At 46.7% G+C, this 18,593-nt stretch overlaps 2 protein-coding genes across 5 annotated transcripts; one reads left to right on the top strand and one right to left on the bottom strand.

The window, feature by feature from the left end:
* The first annotated feature begins 10 nt into the window (after positions 1-10).
* Positions 11-3,915, top strand: zdhhc12b (zDHHC palmitoyltransferase 12b). Its single transcript, XM_023823122.2, has 5 exons — positions 11-403; positions 1,398-1,537; positions 1,654-1,740; positions 2,098-2,264; positions 2,382-3,915. Exons 1-5 carry the CDS (start codon positions 307-309, stop codon positions 2,695-2,697), a joined length of 807 nt encoding a protein of 268 aa, XP_023678890.1. The 5' UTR covers positions 11-306; the 3' UTR covers positions 2,698-3,915.
* Positions 3,916-3,956: 41 nt separating this feature from the next.
* On the bottom strand, positions 3,957-16,231 carry pkn3 (protein kinase N3). 4 transcript variants are annotated; one of them, XM_023823089.2, is made up of 23 exons: positions 15,659-15,730; positions 15,060-15,181; positions 14,240-14,516; positions 13,234-13,388; positions 12,767-12,893; positions 12,167-12,318; positions 11,385-11,598; positions 10,704-10,886; positions 9,786-9,895; positions 9,289-9,432; positions 8,796-8,871; positions 8,382-8,547; positions 8,183-8,294; positions 7,866-7,930; positions 7,710-7,779; positions 7,394-7,485; positions 6,935-7,111; positions 6,715-6,777; positions 6,537-6,616; positions 6,296-6,438; positions 5,996-6,103; positions 5,249-5,329; positions 3,957-4,788 (listed from the first exon to the last, which is right to left on the bottom strand). In XM_023823089.2, the coding sequence occupies exons 2-23, from the start codon at positions 15,078-15,080 to the stop codon at positions 4,588-4,590; spliced, it is 2,817 nt and encodes a 938-aa protein (XP_023678857.2). In that variant the 5' UTR covers positions 15,081-15,181; positions 15,659-15,730; the 3' UTR covers positions 3,957-4,587. The 4 variants fall into 4 exon arrangements, with proteins under 4 accessions (XP_023678857.2, XP_023678853.2, XP_023678854.2 ...); XM_023823085.2 differs by lacking the exon at positions 15,060-15,181 and having other exon boundaries at positions 15,659-16,231; XM_023823086.2 differs by lacking the exon at positions 15,060-15,181 and having other exon boundaries at positions 6,537-6,613; positions 15,659-16,231.
* Between the last annotated feature and the right edge of the window lie 2,362 nt (positions 16,232-18,593).

Here is an 18,593-nt window from a genome sequence, read left to right as displayed (position 1 = left end):
AATTTAGCGACAGCGACACCGCATATCAAAACAAACCTGCGAATTGCGGCTCCGGATGAAGAAGAACAGGCGCCGTAATGCAGCCGGAGAGAGGATTTTGAAAATAATTTCAGCCGGAGGAGGCCGCCTGTCAGTGGTCCGTCACCGCGTAGGAATGTACGCTTCCGTGCCTTTGGCTAGATGGCAGCGTCGTCCATAGGAATTCACTGGAATAGAGACGTGACATTTGAAGAGCTGGTCAGAAAAACTCGGATGTATTTTTGTTAATTGACTCGTATGCATATATATTAGTCTGAGAATGCTAGGATGTTTAAAAATGTGTTTGGGTCGGGATTCCTCGTGAGGACAGCGCATGTCATTCTGACATGGGTGATAACGCTGATACTCTTTCTGCACGATACGGGTAAGTAAATGACAGCGCTGGTCCGGTCCACCTGCCTGCGGTGACCGCTGAATCCGAAACGACGCCCTTATTGAAAACCTGTGTATTTACAAGTCATATATATATGGTTATTGGTGCTAAGGGATACACTTTAGGGTGGTTGGGATGATGAGGCTCATCTTTGGCGTATTACGTTATGTAGTCGATGGGAAGGCTCCATTTGACAGCTTGCTACTTTGGAAGGCAAGCGAAAAGCACTTTAGATCGCAATATTGGGTTATCTGTCCGGGTATGGTCATTCTTAGACCTGGTTTGGCGGCTGGCCCAGGTAATTTCCGAAGCCGCATGATACTCGGTAGCTCCCCGGGGAGCCGCTGGGTCCGACGGCTTCAGCCTCCATGAGCGCAGAATTACAGCTCATTGTGCTCTTCGGAGCTGCGCCTCGTAATATCTCATATTTTAATAAATAGCTGACGCTCTCTCATCTAGATTTACAGTATTTCATGAAATGAAGTAATGAAATAAAGATTATTTAATGGGATAATCTGTTTATGTAATGAAACGAAATATATTTAATGAAATAATCTGTCTAGATGAATATCTTTTAATTGTATGTGCATTTGATAAATATCATTGAAAGTGTGTCTCTGGAAGCACATTGCATATTATGTAAGTCCTATATCACTGTGGGCTGTAAACTTAAATTTTTATATTCAAACCTCAGAGTCCTCATGTTGATAGGCTGCAATTGGACAGTGGTTCCCTGGCCTGGAGCTTATTAATTCCAGTTTGACCAGTGGTCCTCAACCACAGGTTTTTTTGTTCACCCAACACTCGGCTGAAATAAATATTGCAGTAACTGGTCTTGGTCAGACCTGTTTTGATAATGGGATTGTTGCCGATTTGGGAAAAAAAATAAACTTGTCCACACTCTAAGCTAAACTGGGCACTGGAGTTGGGCAGTGGACTGGGCTCTAGGAGAGGCTGAATCCTGTTCTCTGGTGATGTACCACAGACCTGCGGAAGAAGGAGGAGAGTGGGGATCTGTTCCAGCCTGTGCTGTTTGTGCTGCTGGTCCTTGTGTCTGTCCTGCTGTATTTCGCTGTTTCGCTGATGGACCCGGGCTTCGTGCTCTCCGAAGACAGCGACGCCAAGGTCAGTCAGGTGACACTAGGCCACCATTGGCTACCACGCTGAAGTGCTTTTTTCTGTATCCACATACAAGGAACGCAGGTTGAAACACTCATCCTCTTGGGTCTGTATTGGTCCAGTTCAGCTTCAATGAGGAGCAACATGGCATGATCATTCCATCGGCCAAGTCGCTACGGCAACGCCGCTGCGTCCACTGCATGGTGCAGGTACTGACTCGCAAAGCCCACACTGGCACTGGGATTAGATTAACTCATTGTCTGGCTCAGTGACAAAACTGCCTATTCGCTAGCCTGTGGATTTTACTAGAGCTGCAGCTATCTTGCAGGTTTTCTTTAGTATTTTTTTGTTAAATAACAGCTTTATTTTAATAGAAGAAATTCACATCGATTTCAGTGAGTGGGTGAATTTAGAGAAATTCAAACTGACATTTTAAGAGCAGCTATTTAAGCTGTTGGGTAACTGAAGGGTTCATCTGTGCAGCATGTCCATCATGTTCACCCATATGGGAACTCTGAACACACTGGTCTGTTCCTCCCCCATCATGCATCACCTGACTCATATAGCAACCAATGAGAGCCAAGCACTGCCAGACCTGCCAGCACTGTGTGCGGCGTTATGACCACCACTGCCCCTGGATTGAGAACTGCGTAGGGGAGAGGAATCACCGTTGGTTTGTGCTGTACCTGGCCGTGCAGCTGCTGGTGCTGGTTTGGGGCCTGCATATGGCCTGGTGAGTGACAGCACCAACCCCACAGCCACACATTTATACTGTGAATACCCAGAGGTTTGGGGCTTAACCTGCAACTGCTCACTCATGTACTGTGGTGTCTCCCTGTGTCTGAGGCAGGTCAGGGTTCATCTACGCCCCTGGCTGGGAGCAGTGGCTGCGGAGTAATTGCTTCCTGCTGGCGGCCTCGTCAGTGGTGGCCGTGTTCTCGGTGGTGGTGGTCCTGCTGTTGGGCTCGCACCTCTACTTGGTCTCGCTTAATGCCACCACCTGGGAGTTCATGTCACGCCACCGCATCTCCTACCTCAAGCACTGTGGCGCTGACGAGAACCCCTTCGACCGGGGCACGCTCCGCAACCTCTGGAGCTTCTTCTGCGTCTGGGGCCCCGTTGTCTGGGAGCAGGCGTACTTCGCCGAGGGCAGTGACCCTGTCTAGCCCAACCCACAGAGAGGACCCCGCCTCCCCAAGGTCAGGTGACCTTTACGAACTTTATAAACATTAAAGGAAGGAAATTTTACAGTGATTATTAAAAAAAAAAAAAACTCTTTATAGTGTGAAATGACAATGGCTTTCTCAGCACTTTTTAAATTTGCCTCCCCAAATTCCTGATTTGTAGCAATGTATTTTTATGAATTGAAGGATAAGTGTTTGACCTCTGTACTTTTCTAGCAAATGTCTGGAATTTAGTAGGATCACTGCCTAAGTTTATTTTACTCTCACCTGTGAAACTCAACTCTCAAGGCTGATCTTACAAAACCTGCTTTCACGTCAGTGTTGCAGGTCGATGATGGTTCTAACTGGGTTTTCAGTTCATCCTCATCGTTCTTATTTCCTTTTGAGACTTGCTTGCGTTCATAATGTGAATGATGTTCCTTCCTTCCTTCAGTTTTGCATCCCATATGTTCTGTACCTGCACACAGGCACTCTATATCAGTGTTTCCCAGCTCAGTCCTCAGTGACCCCCAGACACTCCTACTGGGAGCTGGGAGAGAGCAAAACTGTCGACTGCCTGGGAGGTCCCTGTGCACCGGGTTGGGAAACACTGGTCTACAAGACCACTCTCTCACTGGTCTTTTCAAGACCCCTGTACTTTCTTAAAAAGACATCTTGAGTGCCTTCCCTCCTACACATCACAGGGTCACACAGTGGTCTATTTAAAAGGCGCATGACTGACAGCCTGAAAGCACTTAAACCAGTCAACAGGACCAAAAGTAACAGACCAGTCAGTGACTGACTTCATTGATCATAACCCTCCATAACGAACATTCCCAACACCGCTAATGAAATTTATGCACTGAAGCTTTTTTCCAAGGTGCTTCCTTTTCTTGAATTCCAATCTACGTTCCCCTGTAGCCATATTCCCAGCGTGCTGTGCATTATTAAATTGATGGGATGGGGGGGGTGATTTTCAACATTAGGCAATATGATCAACACTCTAGTTTTTTCTCAATGATTTCCTATGAAACTCTTGCAGTGATGATTTTCTTCCTATACAAGTTCCTATAACGGTTTTTATAATAATGGTATATAATTAAGCTATAGTTTAAGAAGGAAAATTGTTCATGCAATATTCGCCATGTCATGCAGTATTTCCAGATTTTCTTTTGTAATATCTTAAAACAGTATTGTACTGATTAAAAGGTGTTAAACAAAGGTGTGAAGCTCAGCCTCAAAGTGAGAGAAATCAGTCAATGTACAAAATATGCCACATTTATTTTTTCCTTACATCAAAGAGAACTCTCTCTATATATATACCCTTATTTCAAAGAATGCACTTTTTCACATACGTTACATTTTAATTAACAGTTCAGGTTCTCAAGTCAGTTTTAGAGAAGTAACAGAAGTAATTAGATTTGCTGCAGTTTGAAAAGCCCATATGAATTTTGAAATCTCTTCCCAGTTTATACAGGAAATAATCCATACAACCCCATATCATGAACAGTATAGAGCACGAGTTCTCGTGTGCTTTGTAAACTCGTCCCAAACAATAGTTCCTGCCAAAACCAAAAGGACAGCTCGTTACCCTTGAATACCTCTAATGTCCAGATGGTCATATGGGGGGGGAGGAAGCTCTCTCTCTCTAAAAATGCAAAGATGGTAGAAATATGAATTAGAAATGCGAACAGGTCATCCACTGCGGTTGGGATTGCCTTGCTCTCAGTATGACTGCTTAATTGGTATTTGTTTGGCCTAAACCTGAGAATGATTGAATAGTGCACGGTAATCCCATCCACCTTCGGGTTTGAAGCCTCATTACTGATTTATCCTGTCTTATAAAAAGCAATAATCCCAGAGGCTGCTGCCTCACAGCAGAAGTGCGTGCGGTCAGGGCGGGACCAGAGAGTCGAAGTGGGCAAACACACATTGCTGGGCGGCCGTGAGGAAGCAGGGCGACTGCGGGGGGGTCAGCTCGGGTCTGAGGCGCGTGAACTCGCTGTCGAAGTTGCTGATGTCCGTCGGGCCCCCGATGGAGGGTAGGAACGGCGGGTTCACACGCTTGGCCAGCAGCGCCTCCCAGTCCACTGCCTGCCAACACCAGTCGTCAGTCACCTTTCCCTCCGTTACACGTACAGTCGTAACTGCTCTACCGAAGTAACAAGCCAGGCAGAAGATCAGCTTGCACTGTGATGCAGGCGTCCCTCAGGTGCTATTTAAATCCTGTTACCCAAAACACGCAGGGCTGCCACGGCTGCATATTAACATGCGACTCGGTAGGCAGTTTTACAAATGAGAGTCTAGCATATGGTGGGCTATCAGATTTCTGAAGGTCTCCCATGAGGGAACAGGAGAGACGCAGAGACACAGACGCTTGAATACGTGAGCTTTCACCTCCACACATGCCCTGCACACCCTCGCACGCACCTTCCATGATGTTTCCCAAGTGACTGAGGTGGTATCTAAACAAAACAGTTCCCCACCCCCGTGTGATAAAATGGAAGCAGGTGATTCAAAGGAATTTTCAAAAGCCATAAATAAAGCAAACAACCTGGAAGAGCTTGTGCGCCTTGACCTCCTCAGCGTCTCGTTCCCCTGCCCCCAGCCTCTTCTCCGGGACTTTCCTCAGCAGCTGAGACATAAAACCCCTCATCATTTATTCATCGTGATATTTTTACCTCCTTCCCTTTATGCTGCCTTCCATTTATACAGACGGGTACTGTGTGAGATCACTGGGCGTCCGGTGCCACATTTGAGAACTCAGCCTGGGGATTTGAGCTTATAGCTTGTCAGTCATAAGTCTGTCTCCCTAACTGCTGCCGCCACAAAAACAAACTCACAATGGTTCAAGGCATTTACGGTGAATGTCAGCCACCATTAATGGCACACTGTCCCAAACAGGCAACATTAATCAACGTACTACAAATGTCAGGAAGCTCATTCTGAATCCGACCTCAAATTCGCAGAAGAAATAGATCGTTTCTTCTAATCTGAAAAGGTCCTTGGCCTTGTGTTCCTGAATTAGGGATCACCAGGTATTTTTAGATTATTCCCATCTCATTTGCTTGCCAAGGAACACTTGTTAATGTAAATATAATATTACTCATATAATTCAAGTGTTAAAGGCCATTAAAAAAAAATGATACATTTAAATGTTTTCATTTTGTTAAACAAGAATACCTAACTAGAAGGCAAATATGGAAGCAAAATATGAATTTAATAGGTATCTATCAAAAATGATTGAACAGGATTTTCTCCAAGTGTAATAACACTATGGGTTATAAGAATGTAACTGTACCTTCTGGATAATGGAAACAGACTCTGGTGAGAGGAATCTGGGATACTGCACTTCATCATTCACAATGCTGTCGAACACCTCTTCTTCATTGTCTCCAGGAAATGGAGACTGGCAAAGATATGAATGCTCAGTATTTCAAGTGAAATTTTGCATATCTTAAAAAAAAAAATCCTCAAATTGGTATAAAGGAAAATGAGTGCAGATCCCTGCCTTAGGGATAAAAATAATCCCATGAGCATCTCAAATAATGTTGGGGGGGGGGGGGTCACATGTTCCACAAACATAAAATCTAAGACTAACCTCTCCCACCAGCATCTCAAAGATAAGAACCCCCATGCCCCACCAGTCTACAGCTCGAGTATAGCTGTTCTCCATTAGAACCTCCGGGGCCAGGAATTCTGGGGTGCCACAAAATGTCGATGTCCTGTCCCCATGACCCATGCCTGTGGGGGTGGGCAGCGATAGGATGGTCAGTTACTCCTGGGAACCAAAAGTTTGCACTCATGGGCAGGGTGTAGATTTCACGGCTCATTGACCTTACCTTCCTTGCACAAGCCGAAGTCTGCGATCTTCAAAAAGCCATCTGCGTCCATTAGGAGGTTGTCTAGTTTCAGATCCCTGCTTCCCGAAACAGGAAAGGCAAGTGTTTTTTTTTTTGCAAACTACACTCAAAAATATCCCTCTGGCGCATTTCAGAACATGGCATGATCAGTATTCACCTGTAGACAATTCCATGTAGGTGCAGGAACTGGAGACCTAGCAAGACACAGGCTGCAAAAAACCTGAGGAACACCAAGGAGGCAAGAAACTTTCAAGCAGATACAGATACGCACAGACGTACGCCGGGGAATTGCTGAAGGAGCACGAAAGATGTTGTAATACTTCATCCCCAGACTCAATGGCATGGTTCAAGACATCAGGAACCTTTCCGGTCCTTACCGGGTCTGTTCCTCAGTGAAGATGTTGTTGTGGATGTGGATCATCAGGTCACCTCCAGGGCAGTAGTCCATCACAAAGCACACGTGGTCAGCTGTTTGTAAGCAGGCATGCAGGTTCACGAGGAAGGGGTGCCTCGAAGCGGTGATGGTCTCCAAGATTCGCTTCTCACACATAAGACTTCATGCACACGAAAAGGAACCCCACCTCAGATTTTAAAAAGTCCTCAGATTGGTAGAATGTTTCGTTTTACAAAATCAGTGCAGACAACATAATCTAGGCTCAGCTATTGTGACGGGACTAATAAGTTAGTTCGAAATGTTAAAATTGCTGTTATGAGGAAGGCTACCATTCCACTCAAGAGCACACTAACCTGCCACTTAGAGTTTGCTGCAAATACAAGAATCTGCCAAATAACTCTGACCCACTGAACCACACACACACACACACACACACACACACCTTTCCACTTCGTCCCGGGTGATGAGGTCAGCTTTCTTCAGAGCCTTAATGGCAAACAATTTCCCAGTGTTCTTAAATTCTGCCAGCAAGACCTGAGATGGACAGAAGGACTTTGCGGTTAAGGACCCAGGTAAGTGTGACAGGAGAGTCATGGGGTTCAAATGACAAAAAAAGTGCCCATTTCAGCCTGGTGCAAGTTAGACCACATCACTGGAAACATCACATCAAACGATGAGAGCATATCACTGTTGGAAAAGAAATATCTCTTTGTAATCCAGTAAATATTACATTAATACAGTCTGCTACCAGCACTCACCTTCCCAAAGTGTCCCCTGCCCAGGACGGCGAGGCAGCTGAAGTCCTCCATCTGCACGGCAGGTTGGGGCCTGCAGGAAGAACAACATGGCCACCTTGGGGTTAACAAGCGGGAATCCTGAGGGCTCTGAGGAGCTGCGGCCGGTGTCATCATTACGGGGGAGTGGCGAGGGTCCCGATCCTGGGGGCCACGCTGTCCCCTGCCTGACATCCGCCGGTAGGCTGTAAGAAAGCAGGGTGACAACAGGGAACATTCGAAACGGCGAGACAATCACTGAGTAAAGAAGAAACCAATATGAATTAATAAATATGCTTACAACTTATTAGTAATATTACCATTACCAGGACTGCAACAGTTCTTGCACACAAAAAAGCAGTCAAGAAACTTACCCTCAATATACATTTTGTTTGAATAAACCGCGGGTAAAAATGTTAAGCCCATAATGTCTATGGCAGGAGATTGTTGCTAATTACACTGGAGCTCATCGCAGTGAAGGGACTCTCGGGGGTGGGATTCCCCAGGCTGCCGTGGGGGGGTCCTGCATGCCGCTCCTCGCTGAAGTGGAGCCTCATTACGGCACTTTCCCTACGGCAAAGAATGCTGGCAGGTGAGGTCGGAGCAGAGATAAAACTGCTGAAAATTCACATGCGAAAAGTGGGGAGGGGCTCTCACTCAAGGGCCGGGGGGGTCAACATGGCAGCGGCATCCTCAAATGGCGGCCTGGGCAGGGGGGGGCTGGTGGCAGTCATGGAGCCGCAGGGTGGCAGCACACTCATCACCAGGCGCCCCCATGTGGCGAAACTGATATTCATCTGAGAAGCACGCAGGAAGTTCTTCCCTGGGAAGAGAGCAGGTGGGAGTAGTTCAGGTCAGTGTTTCTCAAACTAGCCCTCAGGAACCCCCAGACAGGCCATGTTTTTGCTCCCTTCCCAGTTCCCTGACAGATGAAAAGGAGCAAAATATGGACTGTCCTGAGGTCTCCAAGAACCGGTTTGAGAAACACTGAGGTAACTGGAGAGATCTGCTGCGGGCTTGAAGGACTGCTTCAGGGCCGGGCCTGGCGAGTGATGGGGGAGGGGGGGGTACCTTTCTCCTTGGGGAAAATGCGTTTCTGCCGTTGTAGCTTTGAGGGGCGCTCAATCACAGGATTTATGAATGTCACCTACAGGATCACAAAGCAGTCAAGAAACAAGGGTGTGAAGAGTCTGTAACCTGCTCCTCAGGGCAGGTCCCCTGGAGCTCTGGGTAAGTGGAAGAAAGGCCAACAATGGCCCACAAGGGCTACAGGGTAAACAGTTACACACTCTAAACTGCTTTAATATAGTAATTATTTGGGCTGCTCAGCTCAGTGGGTGCTTCAGGTGTCAATCAGGTACTAATGAAAGCAGTTTTTCCAAATCTGCAGCCCTAAAATTCTGGAGGACCAGACCATGAACTCTGAACACAAAACGGCAGAACCTAAGAGTTACATAAGAGAACTGATGAGGGGAGCCTTCCCAAGGACAGGAAACAGTGATGTCAGGCAGGAGGAAAGAAAGGAACAGACCCCCACCGAACCTGTCATGGCGCGGGACCCCACCTCGGCAGTCAGCGCTCCCTGCGGCTCCATGCTCAGGCACAGGCTATGACGCTTATTGTCCAGGAAGTCTTCCAGTCGCAAGAACTTGACAGCACACAGCTCCCTCCAGTCCCGCCAGTGTACCCCAATCTCCAACTCCCGGGACTAGTGAGGGGAGGGGAAGCAGACAAACATGCAAAACAAGCAAAACAAACAAAACAAACAAACTCTTTTGCAGGTTTACCCATACTGGTCCTGAAACCGTATCTGGCCACAATACTGTAATTTGAGTGATATTACCATTGTACCAGACACACTGTAGCACTTTTGTGACAATGTCAAGGCAAGTAGGGAAATTTAATGCTGAGTGGCTTAAAAAAAAAAAAAAGACATTCATATCACAGCACTAACAAACCACCATTATGGAGTGACTGCGACCTGACTAACAAATGAATCAGACCTCTCCAGCACAGCTCAGTGAGGACAGGAAGCAGAGATCTAGCGCCATCAGGACTCACACGCTCCAGCTCAATGGTGAAGCTCTGGCTCCAGCTCTGGGGGCCTGGGGGTCTCCAAAGTGTGCGGCCCACTATCCGATTGTCCAATTTGAGCACAGCGCTCACCTCCGCTGGGGGATGAGGGGGGCAGAGTCAGACCAGCCCACACACTCGCTACACAAAGTTTCGTTGTTTCAAGATCTATTACAGGCAAAAACAGCATTATAATGCTTTTGTTCATCAATACACCACATCCTGCCACGCTCAACAAAATCACGTTACAGCCAAGGGACATTTACTATCTCCGTATGACATCGCCAAGGTGCAGACAAGGGACATTTACTATCTCCGTATGACATCGCCAAGGCGCAGACACTGGAAGCCTGATGCCAGTAAAAAATAAAACCAGTTAGCAAGCAGTCAGGCAAAGTCAGCGCTGTCAGATGAATTCCCAACTTCACTCCTGTATGCTGACGTTATCTGTTCTGATACACGTACAATCAGCAGACACTTCTGTCCAAAGCTATGTACAGGTGAGGCAAATACCACATTATAAACATACAGCTGTCCAGGAGTCAACTAGGCATAAGTGCAGCTAGTGCCAAATTTCCAATCGACATACCCTTACATATAAGCGGGACACATTACCTGGTGTAAAGTCCCACTACAGTGAACGTGACCAACAACAAAGTGAGCAAATACGCAGACTTTACCACCAGGGGGTGCTCTTTGTAAACAAAGGCAACAGGCCTATTTACTGTCGTGCCAAAGGCTACCTCCATCTGATTGGTGAAAGTGTTAATACAAAACCACGACACAAAAACACCTCTACCTGACACTGTCTACAACCAGCCTCATAAAACCAGAAAATCAAAGTGATCAACATTAAGTATAAATATTCAGGATCTAACACTTCTGAGCACATCAAGGCCTGCTTACTGCTGAGCTCGTCGGTCTTGCTTGCTCTGCCACTGCCACTGCGACTCGACAGCCCTGTCCTTGCCCGCAGGGACCTGCCATCGGCCGGGGTGCCAGGTGTCACCGGAACACTGGTCGCCCGGCAACGGCCTGGTACAAATTCCAGCAGGTCCTGGCAGCCCACCAGCCTCACCTCCAGCCAGCCTGCATGGACAGTGAACACGGGTTCGACACTGGCACTTCTGATAGTGAATTTCATCATACAGAATATAGGCAATGCTCCAGTGAATAGTCAGTCACTCTAGTGTGGTTTTACAAATTACAGCATTTCAGTGCTATAATTATAAAGCAAAAAACAACAGGGATACTAGCTAAATACTAGTACCACAGATAAGCACTAATTACCACTATACAACTAAACCTGTAGGTAACAGCTGATTACAAAGGCTGCATGCTGGTTAAGGCAAAACCAGAGGATAGGTCCTATGGGAGCAAAACATTTTGAATGATTCAACAAAAAAGCTGATTTACATACGAATACAGAAGCAACATCTTTGGATGGAAGCAGCTGCAGGTCATGACTAACATATTAAAAGGGCTCTGCGATTGGTTATTAATCAGGGATAATTAACACCCTATGACCCCACATCAGACAAGGGGTCGGAAATGGATGGATCAATAATGTTAGGGGGCTGCTGTTACCTGTGAGGGAGGCAGGTTTAAATAAGGAGGAAGAGGAGGAGGAAGAGGAGCAGAGGCGGAGGCGCTGCGACCCGGAGCAGGGCGAGACCCCGTTCAGCTCCTCCCGGATGGCCGAGCGCTGGGGGTGCTCCGGGGGGAGCTCAGTCAGCCTCCGCTCCAGGGAGACGCGCAGGAGGTCCAGCTTCTGGGAGGACTCCAGAAAGCGGGCCTGGGCCTAGAGGCCAGCACACACACGCATGCAAACACACAAGCACACACACACACGTACACACACACACACACACACACACACACACACACACACACACACACACACACACACACACACATGCACGCGCACACACATACAGATGTACACGGGCGCATACACACACGCAAACAAATACATACAGATGCATGCGCACACACACGCACAAGTACATACAGACATACATGCGCAGACACACGTATGTACGCACATGCACACGGACACACACACAAACACATGCACACGCAGACACAAACAAACACACAGCCAACTATGTTAGTCTTGGTCAAGGAAGAACAGGCCAGAACAAATCTGATGGAGGGACGTGGGGGGGGGTTGAAGCATTGCCGATCTGTATGCCCTCCCCCGCGACCCTGGGTCAAGACAAACGGCTCTAGCACATGTGCACAGTAAAATGCTGAATTCCAGACCATGAAAAGCTGAATTCCAGCATTCACTCTGGAAGTGCTGGTTTCCATTAATTTCTAACGGCAGGCACTTCTTTCCCCCGGCCTGCCCTGCCCCGCCGGCCTACCTCAATGAGCGCACGCCGGTCCTGCACCCTCCGTCCTCCCAGCTGCCCACACACGTTCTTGGCTCCATCCGCCACCGCCGCCTCGATCATCAGGTGATGCCGTAGCTCCGCGACCCGCAGCTCCAGGGGACTCACAGCCTCTAGGGGGCGCCCTGTCAGCAACATGCAGAGAACAGAACCAAAAAGGCCCCCTGACCCATGACTGGCATGTAACTGCAGAGAGTGACAAGGCACTTTGTAAGCCCTCGTTCACAAAAAACTAATATCCAGATCCTTGGTGACAAACTGACACACCAGATGGCAAACAGACGCACATCACAGGAGCCAAACAAAGTTTTTAGTTTTTGGAAAGAGACATAAAAAAAAAAAACAAAACATGAGGCTTAAAAGCATCAAAAGCAGGTCTCCATATGTCAAACTGGCAGAAGCTTTGAGAAGAAATGAAGTGCAAATCTCCCCAACACACACAGTGCATTTTTTGTTTGTTTTGAGATGAGACTGCCAATGACCTGAAATGTATCCTGTGGGCCGAGTTTTGGAAACCTGCTTTTCCACTGTGGGTTAACCTCCATGTTGAAGACCCACCCTCCCCAATCTCACCCTCAGGGTCTACACCTGCCCGCTCCCCCCGTGCCTGTGTGACCTTCACGATCTGCATACGGATCAGCTCGATCTTGGTACGGCTGTCCCGTAACATCTGCTGGGCCGTGGACAGCAGCTTCCGGTCCTGGGGGGGGGGGGGGGGGCTGTTATCAATACCATCAACACCAGATCAACTACCCTGAAGGAATTCTGGGAAGAGCTGGTTGACTTTGAAGAACAAATATTCTTTGGAAAGTTGGTGGATGTCACCCCAGTTAAGATGAAAGGGAACTGGGACAAAACACCCCGCAGGTTTCTTTTTCCAGAGAACAATCCTCTCTGCACTCAAACAACTTAAGTTCCATCATCTTACTCTAAATCATACAGTAATTATTGATGTGAATACTAATACTGAATAATACGTCCAGTGCTTCATGTACAATCGCCCCGCTCCAGCCTTCAGTGTGACGGTTCCTGCTGCCCACCTTGACAGAGCTGCTCGTGTAGGTCTGGATGATGTTCTCGGCTCCCTGCTTCACCTTCATCTCCATGGTCAGCTGCTTCTGGAGGGTGCGAATCCGGGAGGCCAGTGGGGAAGTGCACTCCACCCATCGGCACGGATCAGGAGACGTTGTGGCGTCTAGCAGGGACACAGGCAAGTGACCAATGAGAAGAGCATGTTGACACCCAGGGTAGCTCCAGTTTTTCCAAACCAAGCACATCAATGTTCCACCAAATTACAGCTAATTATCACACTTAAGCCATCAGTTTTCATCAGTATAAAAGTGGACTGAAAGACAGTGAGTCACTATTCTTTACATAGCTAGGAAAGCTAACAACCAATCAAAACAGAGGAATGGGTTGGTGTGGAAAACCGCACACAGGGCCCATCAGGGAACGAGATTTGATGGCTCCCCTGCCAAGGTAAGCCATAAAACTTTTCCAGGATCTGTTGCCAAAGGCCTGACATGTTTGGATCCAAGTCAGCACATGCAAGAAAAATTCAGATCAGGTCGTCGTCCGACCGGACTCAAACTCAGAGATTTAAATCAACGAGGTCCCAATTAACACAAGTAGGTTCACAATGAGCACACCACCCCAAAAAAACCCTAATATATATATATGTTTGGATCTTTCATTCCTAGAGTAATTAACATTATTTAGGTTCTTCTTTGTTCAATACCCTCAATACCTTATTTGAACCAATGTCATTTTCTCTCTTGTGGTTTGTTTTTTGTGAATTTACCCCTTTAATAAAAGGGCTTGGATGCATTTGGGCCAAAAGATCTCACTCTATTGGGCCAGTCCTTCTGCCTGCATATTGGGGTTTTTGTTAACTTCTATCAAAAGAAACAGGAAATATGAAGACTGCAAAACTATGACTTGCCCCCCTTCCCTAATTATTTTTAAGTGAGCTGGAATAAAAATGAACACACTGTGGAGTATCCCTGAACCCTGACCATTCACCTCCCATCCTGGCCGCTCACCTACCCACACATCTCTCCTTCTCCGCACCCATAGCCCTCGCATTCAGCTCCTGCAGCTCCCAGTGCAGCTGCTCCAGCTTACGGCCAGAGGCTCGGAGCTGGCTCTCCACCTCGGCGGCACTCCTCCTGCCCGTCACCGCCCGCCGGAGCCTCTCCGCCGCTTCCTTGATCTTCAGCTCCCGCTGGATCTCCTGCCTGAGCTGTGTGCGAGCGTCCTCCAGGCGCTGCTGGAACACCGGGTCCAGGATGTCACCCTCGGTCAGGCCCAGCAGGCTCGAGCACTGCCCGGGGGGAATCAGGGATGACCACAGACCACAATAACCAAGTGAATCCCTCACAAGACGTAACCACAAACATGCACAGATAGCTCAATATCAGCACTGCCTCATCAATTTTCTCCTCATGTCCAAATGTGTTTCCTACCAGCCTAAAACAGTCTGTGAAGCTATTTAATTTCCCTTATTGTTCAGTTGTGTGTTACAGAGCAACAACAGTCTGGTATTCTACCAGAGATGTACTCTATAGATTACAGGATAGAACAAATGAAGATGAAATTCATTAGATTAGATATACTCCTTATTAAAGGCAAACCCTAAATGCCAGTCGGAGCAAATTCATAACAGATAAGCAACCGGTTTCACTTCTGTCCCGCATAAACAAAGGCCTATGAAATCGGTTTGACTTTAATTTATAAGTACATCCACCTTCATCAAAATCATCCAAAAATAAACTAGGGTTTTTCATTTCGTTCTTTATGTTTCCAGCGTGGTTAGATAACCAGCTAAATGCGTTTAATTGATACGTTCAGGTGTGTGGACGCTCACCTGCAGCGGTAACCCCGCCATGCCGCGCCGCTCTCCCGATCTCCCCCTGCACGCGCAAGGTGTCCGTATCGGCGGCCAGCGGATTTACGGGCGCAACGCTGCCATCGCGCAATCTGGATAGACTGGAGCGGCACTATCTAGTTAGACACTATATAGATTCATTTGAGATGGCCGATGATGGGTGTTTCACACTTGTAGAAGTGGGATTCTCATTCACCCCTTTTATATTTTTATAACAAGGTAATGTTGAATTAAAGTGCCTCAAGATTGGTGACGTCACAGGACGCTCCTGGTTATCAGGTGACGTGACTGTTAGCGAATCGTGCAAATATTTATTTTGTTTTTTCCCTTTTTCTCGTCACACTTTGTCAATTGATAGCTATGACTGTTACATGATTGTGCTGTATAGTGACTTGTATTCTTTACCAAAATAAAGCATTTTTAAAATAATAATAAAATCAAAAAAATCAAATATATTTCTGGTATATTTCTACCAGTGCTCTGTTTTAAGATGGACGGGGACAAACTAGGTTAAACAGAGGTTCATTATTTGATTTTAGTCAACCGCTTTCCCTTAATCGGTACAACAGGATACACACCGGATCTGAACCCACAACCTTTTGGACTTGCATGGGAGTCCGTTTCCTTAGCAGCGACACGGGAGCAACGACCGTGCTTTGCATGGAGATGAGCCCGGGCCACAGAGAGGCGATTTGGGAGTGGGGGTATTTACGGAGGACGCTGATAATCCCAAAACGAAGATCATCTCAGGACGTGTTGTTAAAAGAAAACAAACCCGTATGCTGTTACTACTTAAGAGTCCATGTTATTCAGCTTTCCCTTGTCTCTTATTTTTGGGACAGAAGCTTGGCTTGCACGCTGCCTTTCGTGGTTGGACTCTTCGAAAACCCGTCTGCTTCTTTTCCGTGTGTTACTGGAAAGGTCATGCGACAGCCATTTCCCATTTGGTAGTTTTTGCATTCCAGTATAGTTTAAACGAAACACAGCTGCGCTACATTTTTGTTAACAGTACCACAGTAAGTTTAACTGCAAGTTGTTTGCATGCGTGTCCGTATTTGTGTGTCCTCTGCCCCAGAAATCATATGGTCAATATCTTTGGTGTCTGGGACGGATAGTTCCTAGTTTGCTTTAAAGCACTACATCCTGCAAACGAGAAATATGATGTAATGACATCGGACTCCTCAACAGCTTTTGTATCGTATATTCGGATTTCTCTACATCCAGTTATTGTTCAAACCAGAGCCGTAGCGACAGAACAGGCAAGTAGCCTACCCTGAGGGCTCGAGTTAGGAGGAGGCCCCCAAGGATAGCCAAGTATGTAGTACTTTGCAACGACATATATGCTTTATTTATGTATTAGAGAAAATAAATGACTTGCATTAATTTAATGCTCTTTGTTGATATTAATTTAAACGTTTTCTAACGCTAAAATAATTGTAATAAAGTTTACTATGGGTGGGTAGGTTCAAAAAGCAATCTTCTTTAGCTCTTAGGTGCAGTGTATAAGGAAATGTCTCCACTTTTGAGAAGGTTTCACACATAATATTTAAGATTTATATTATTATTTATTTAAATGAAGTAAAAAAAAATTGCATTTTAAGGTCCGAACGATAGTCTATTGCGGTTTAATGCAGTACAGTAAATGGCCCACAGATGGCACTAGAAACCAGATGAATATCATCGCTATATCGTTGGTAGAGCAGTGTGATGAGTTGGTTTCCATCCCATGCAGAGGGCATGTAGCTGTATGGAAGAGAGTCTGACACAGTGCGTAAGTACAGTTGCTATTAAGTAACGAACAAAAGCAGCAACGACCACAAAACAGAAGCATTTACAGTAGCAACAGCAGTCTTCTGTATGTCAGGGTAAGTTAAAGCAAGTAGTGTTCAGTCTGGATTTAAATACGGGGAGGGCATCCCTGATATATGCTGACAGATTTTTCCATAGATTAGGAGACCTGAATCTGAAAGCTCTACTGCCAGCAATCATGTGAGGAGTTATAGGAAGGCCTGCATTCTATAATCTCAGTATACATTCGGGATTGTACACTTTGAGCAGTTCAGTCAGATAAGTTGGGTCCTGATCCTTTACTGCCTTGTAAATAAGATGAAGAATTTTAAAGAATTTTCTGGACTTAACTCAAAGCCAAAGACAGAATATATGTAATATGCCTGAATTTATGGCTGGTTACAATTCTGCTGTTGCTGCATTTTGAATGTAATGAAGACTGTATGATTTGTGGTTTCTGAGAGCACAGCATTACTGTCATCTAAGCTGCTATATCTAAGCGTATTGTAATGTACTGTATCCTGAGAGGCATGAATCAGCACATCTGCGACGCAGTTTCAGCAAAAACTGCACTGTAAATTCACAAAGCTGAAATTTATGGCAGGACTGTGATTTAGAAACTGCTTTTATTCAAGGCCGGTGCACAAAGGCACAAAACCTGGACCCTTGTGCAATGGAAAAAAGTATTATAGTCTGATGGTCAATCTTTCACCCTTTTTCCTACAATTGAACAGGTTTACATTTGAAGAAGGCCTTGGTTGCTATGCATGGTCAAATAACTGGCAAGAAATATGATCCCTCACGATGTTTCCAAATACCATGATGACACCACGGATGCCAGACCCATTGGGACTGATACAGTCCTCATAGCCAGCGCTGTCAGTGCCGGTGGTCACACTGAAGTCACCCATGAACAGAGTGTCACCTCTTGGGCACACCTCAACCACCGAGCAAAGTTGTGAATAAAATGTCTCCTTCACTGAGACATCACTCACCATGGTTGAAGCATACACTGAGACAGCAGACAAGACACCCAAGGAGTGTCTTAGCATGAGCCTCATAATACGCTCATTGAAAGGAGTGACATCAGACACAGCAACAGCTACTCCCTGAGTATGGCAGCCATCAGACCGACCAGACCAAAAGTAGGTGTACCCACCTACAGAGATCTGGCCACTTCCCGGTCTGCATACCTTAGAAAGTGTCACCACTGAAAGGTGGAGTTTACAAAGCTCCCCCAACAGCAGGTGAAGATGGTCATCACACCCAAGGGACAAGAAGTTCCATGCGCCTACCCAGATGGGCCACCTCAACCTGGGACCCAAATGCTGCCATGCAGTGGGCGACGCCTCAACACCACACTAGGTCTGACCCCCAACAGGCCTGACCCTATTGGAGCCCCGGCGGTTTAGACTGTTACAGGGATGGGTCTCCTGAGGGCTTTGCTCCATCCCCTTCCTCATGTATGAAGCCTTCCTGTGGGCGGCTGCAGCAGAGCTACTCCTGCGAAGAGCCGTTTGGGAGCTGGGTGAAGTTTTTACGGTGGCTGGAATGCCAATCCCACCACTAAGCCTCAAATACTTCCCCATGAGTTGGAGAACCGCTTCCAGGGCCAGATGCAGCTTATCATCTTACCCAGGACACCCAGGATCCTAAATATTAATATACTGATAAATGTTTTGATTATTTTATCTACCCCCTGTATATTTATGTGACTAGGTTTAA

This window comes from Paramormyrops kingsleyae, chromosome 7 (assembly GCF_048594095.1).
Source record: "Paramormyrops kingsleyae isolate MSU_618 chromosome 7, PKINGS_0.4, whole genome shotgun sequence".
In the NCBI taxonomy this organism is placed as follows: Eukaryota; Metazoa; Chordata; class Actinopteri; order Osteoglossiformes; family Mormyridae; genus Paramormyrops; species Paramormyrops kingsleyae.
The sequence above is the reverse complement of the archived record's forward strand: the minus strand, read 5'-3'. Positions and strand labels throughout refer to the sequence as shown.

Bases quoted from the DNA above. Each gene is read 5' to 3' on its own strand.
- zdhhc12b (XM_023823122.2), top strand. From the start codon at position 307: ATGTTTAAAAATGTGTTTGGGTCGGGATTCCTCGTGAGGACAGCGCAT. The intron at 404-1,397 runs GTAAGTAAATGA...GATGTACCACAG, and splicing joins ACTCTTTCTGCACGATACGG to ACCTGCGGAAGAAGGAGGAG. The intron at 1,741-2,097 runs GTACTGACTCGC...TGACTCATATAG, and splicing joins GCGTCCACTGCATGGTGCAG to CAACCAATGAGAGCCAAGCA.
- pkn3 (XM_023823085.2), bottom strand. From the start codon at position 15,742: ATGCAAAGCACGGTCGTTGCTCCCGTGTCGCTGCTAAGGAAACGGACT. The intron at 7,486-7,709 runs GTGAGTGCTGGT...TGTCCATCTCAG, and splicing joins GCAGGGGACACTTTGGGAAG to GTCTTGCTGGCAGAATTTAA. The intron at 7,112-7,393 runs GTGTGTGTGTGT...GTGTGCATGAAG, and splicing joins ACCCGGGACGAAGTGGAAAG to TCTTATGTGTGAGAAGCGAA.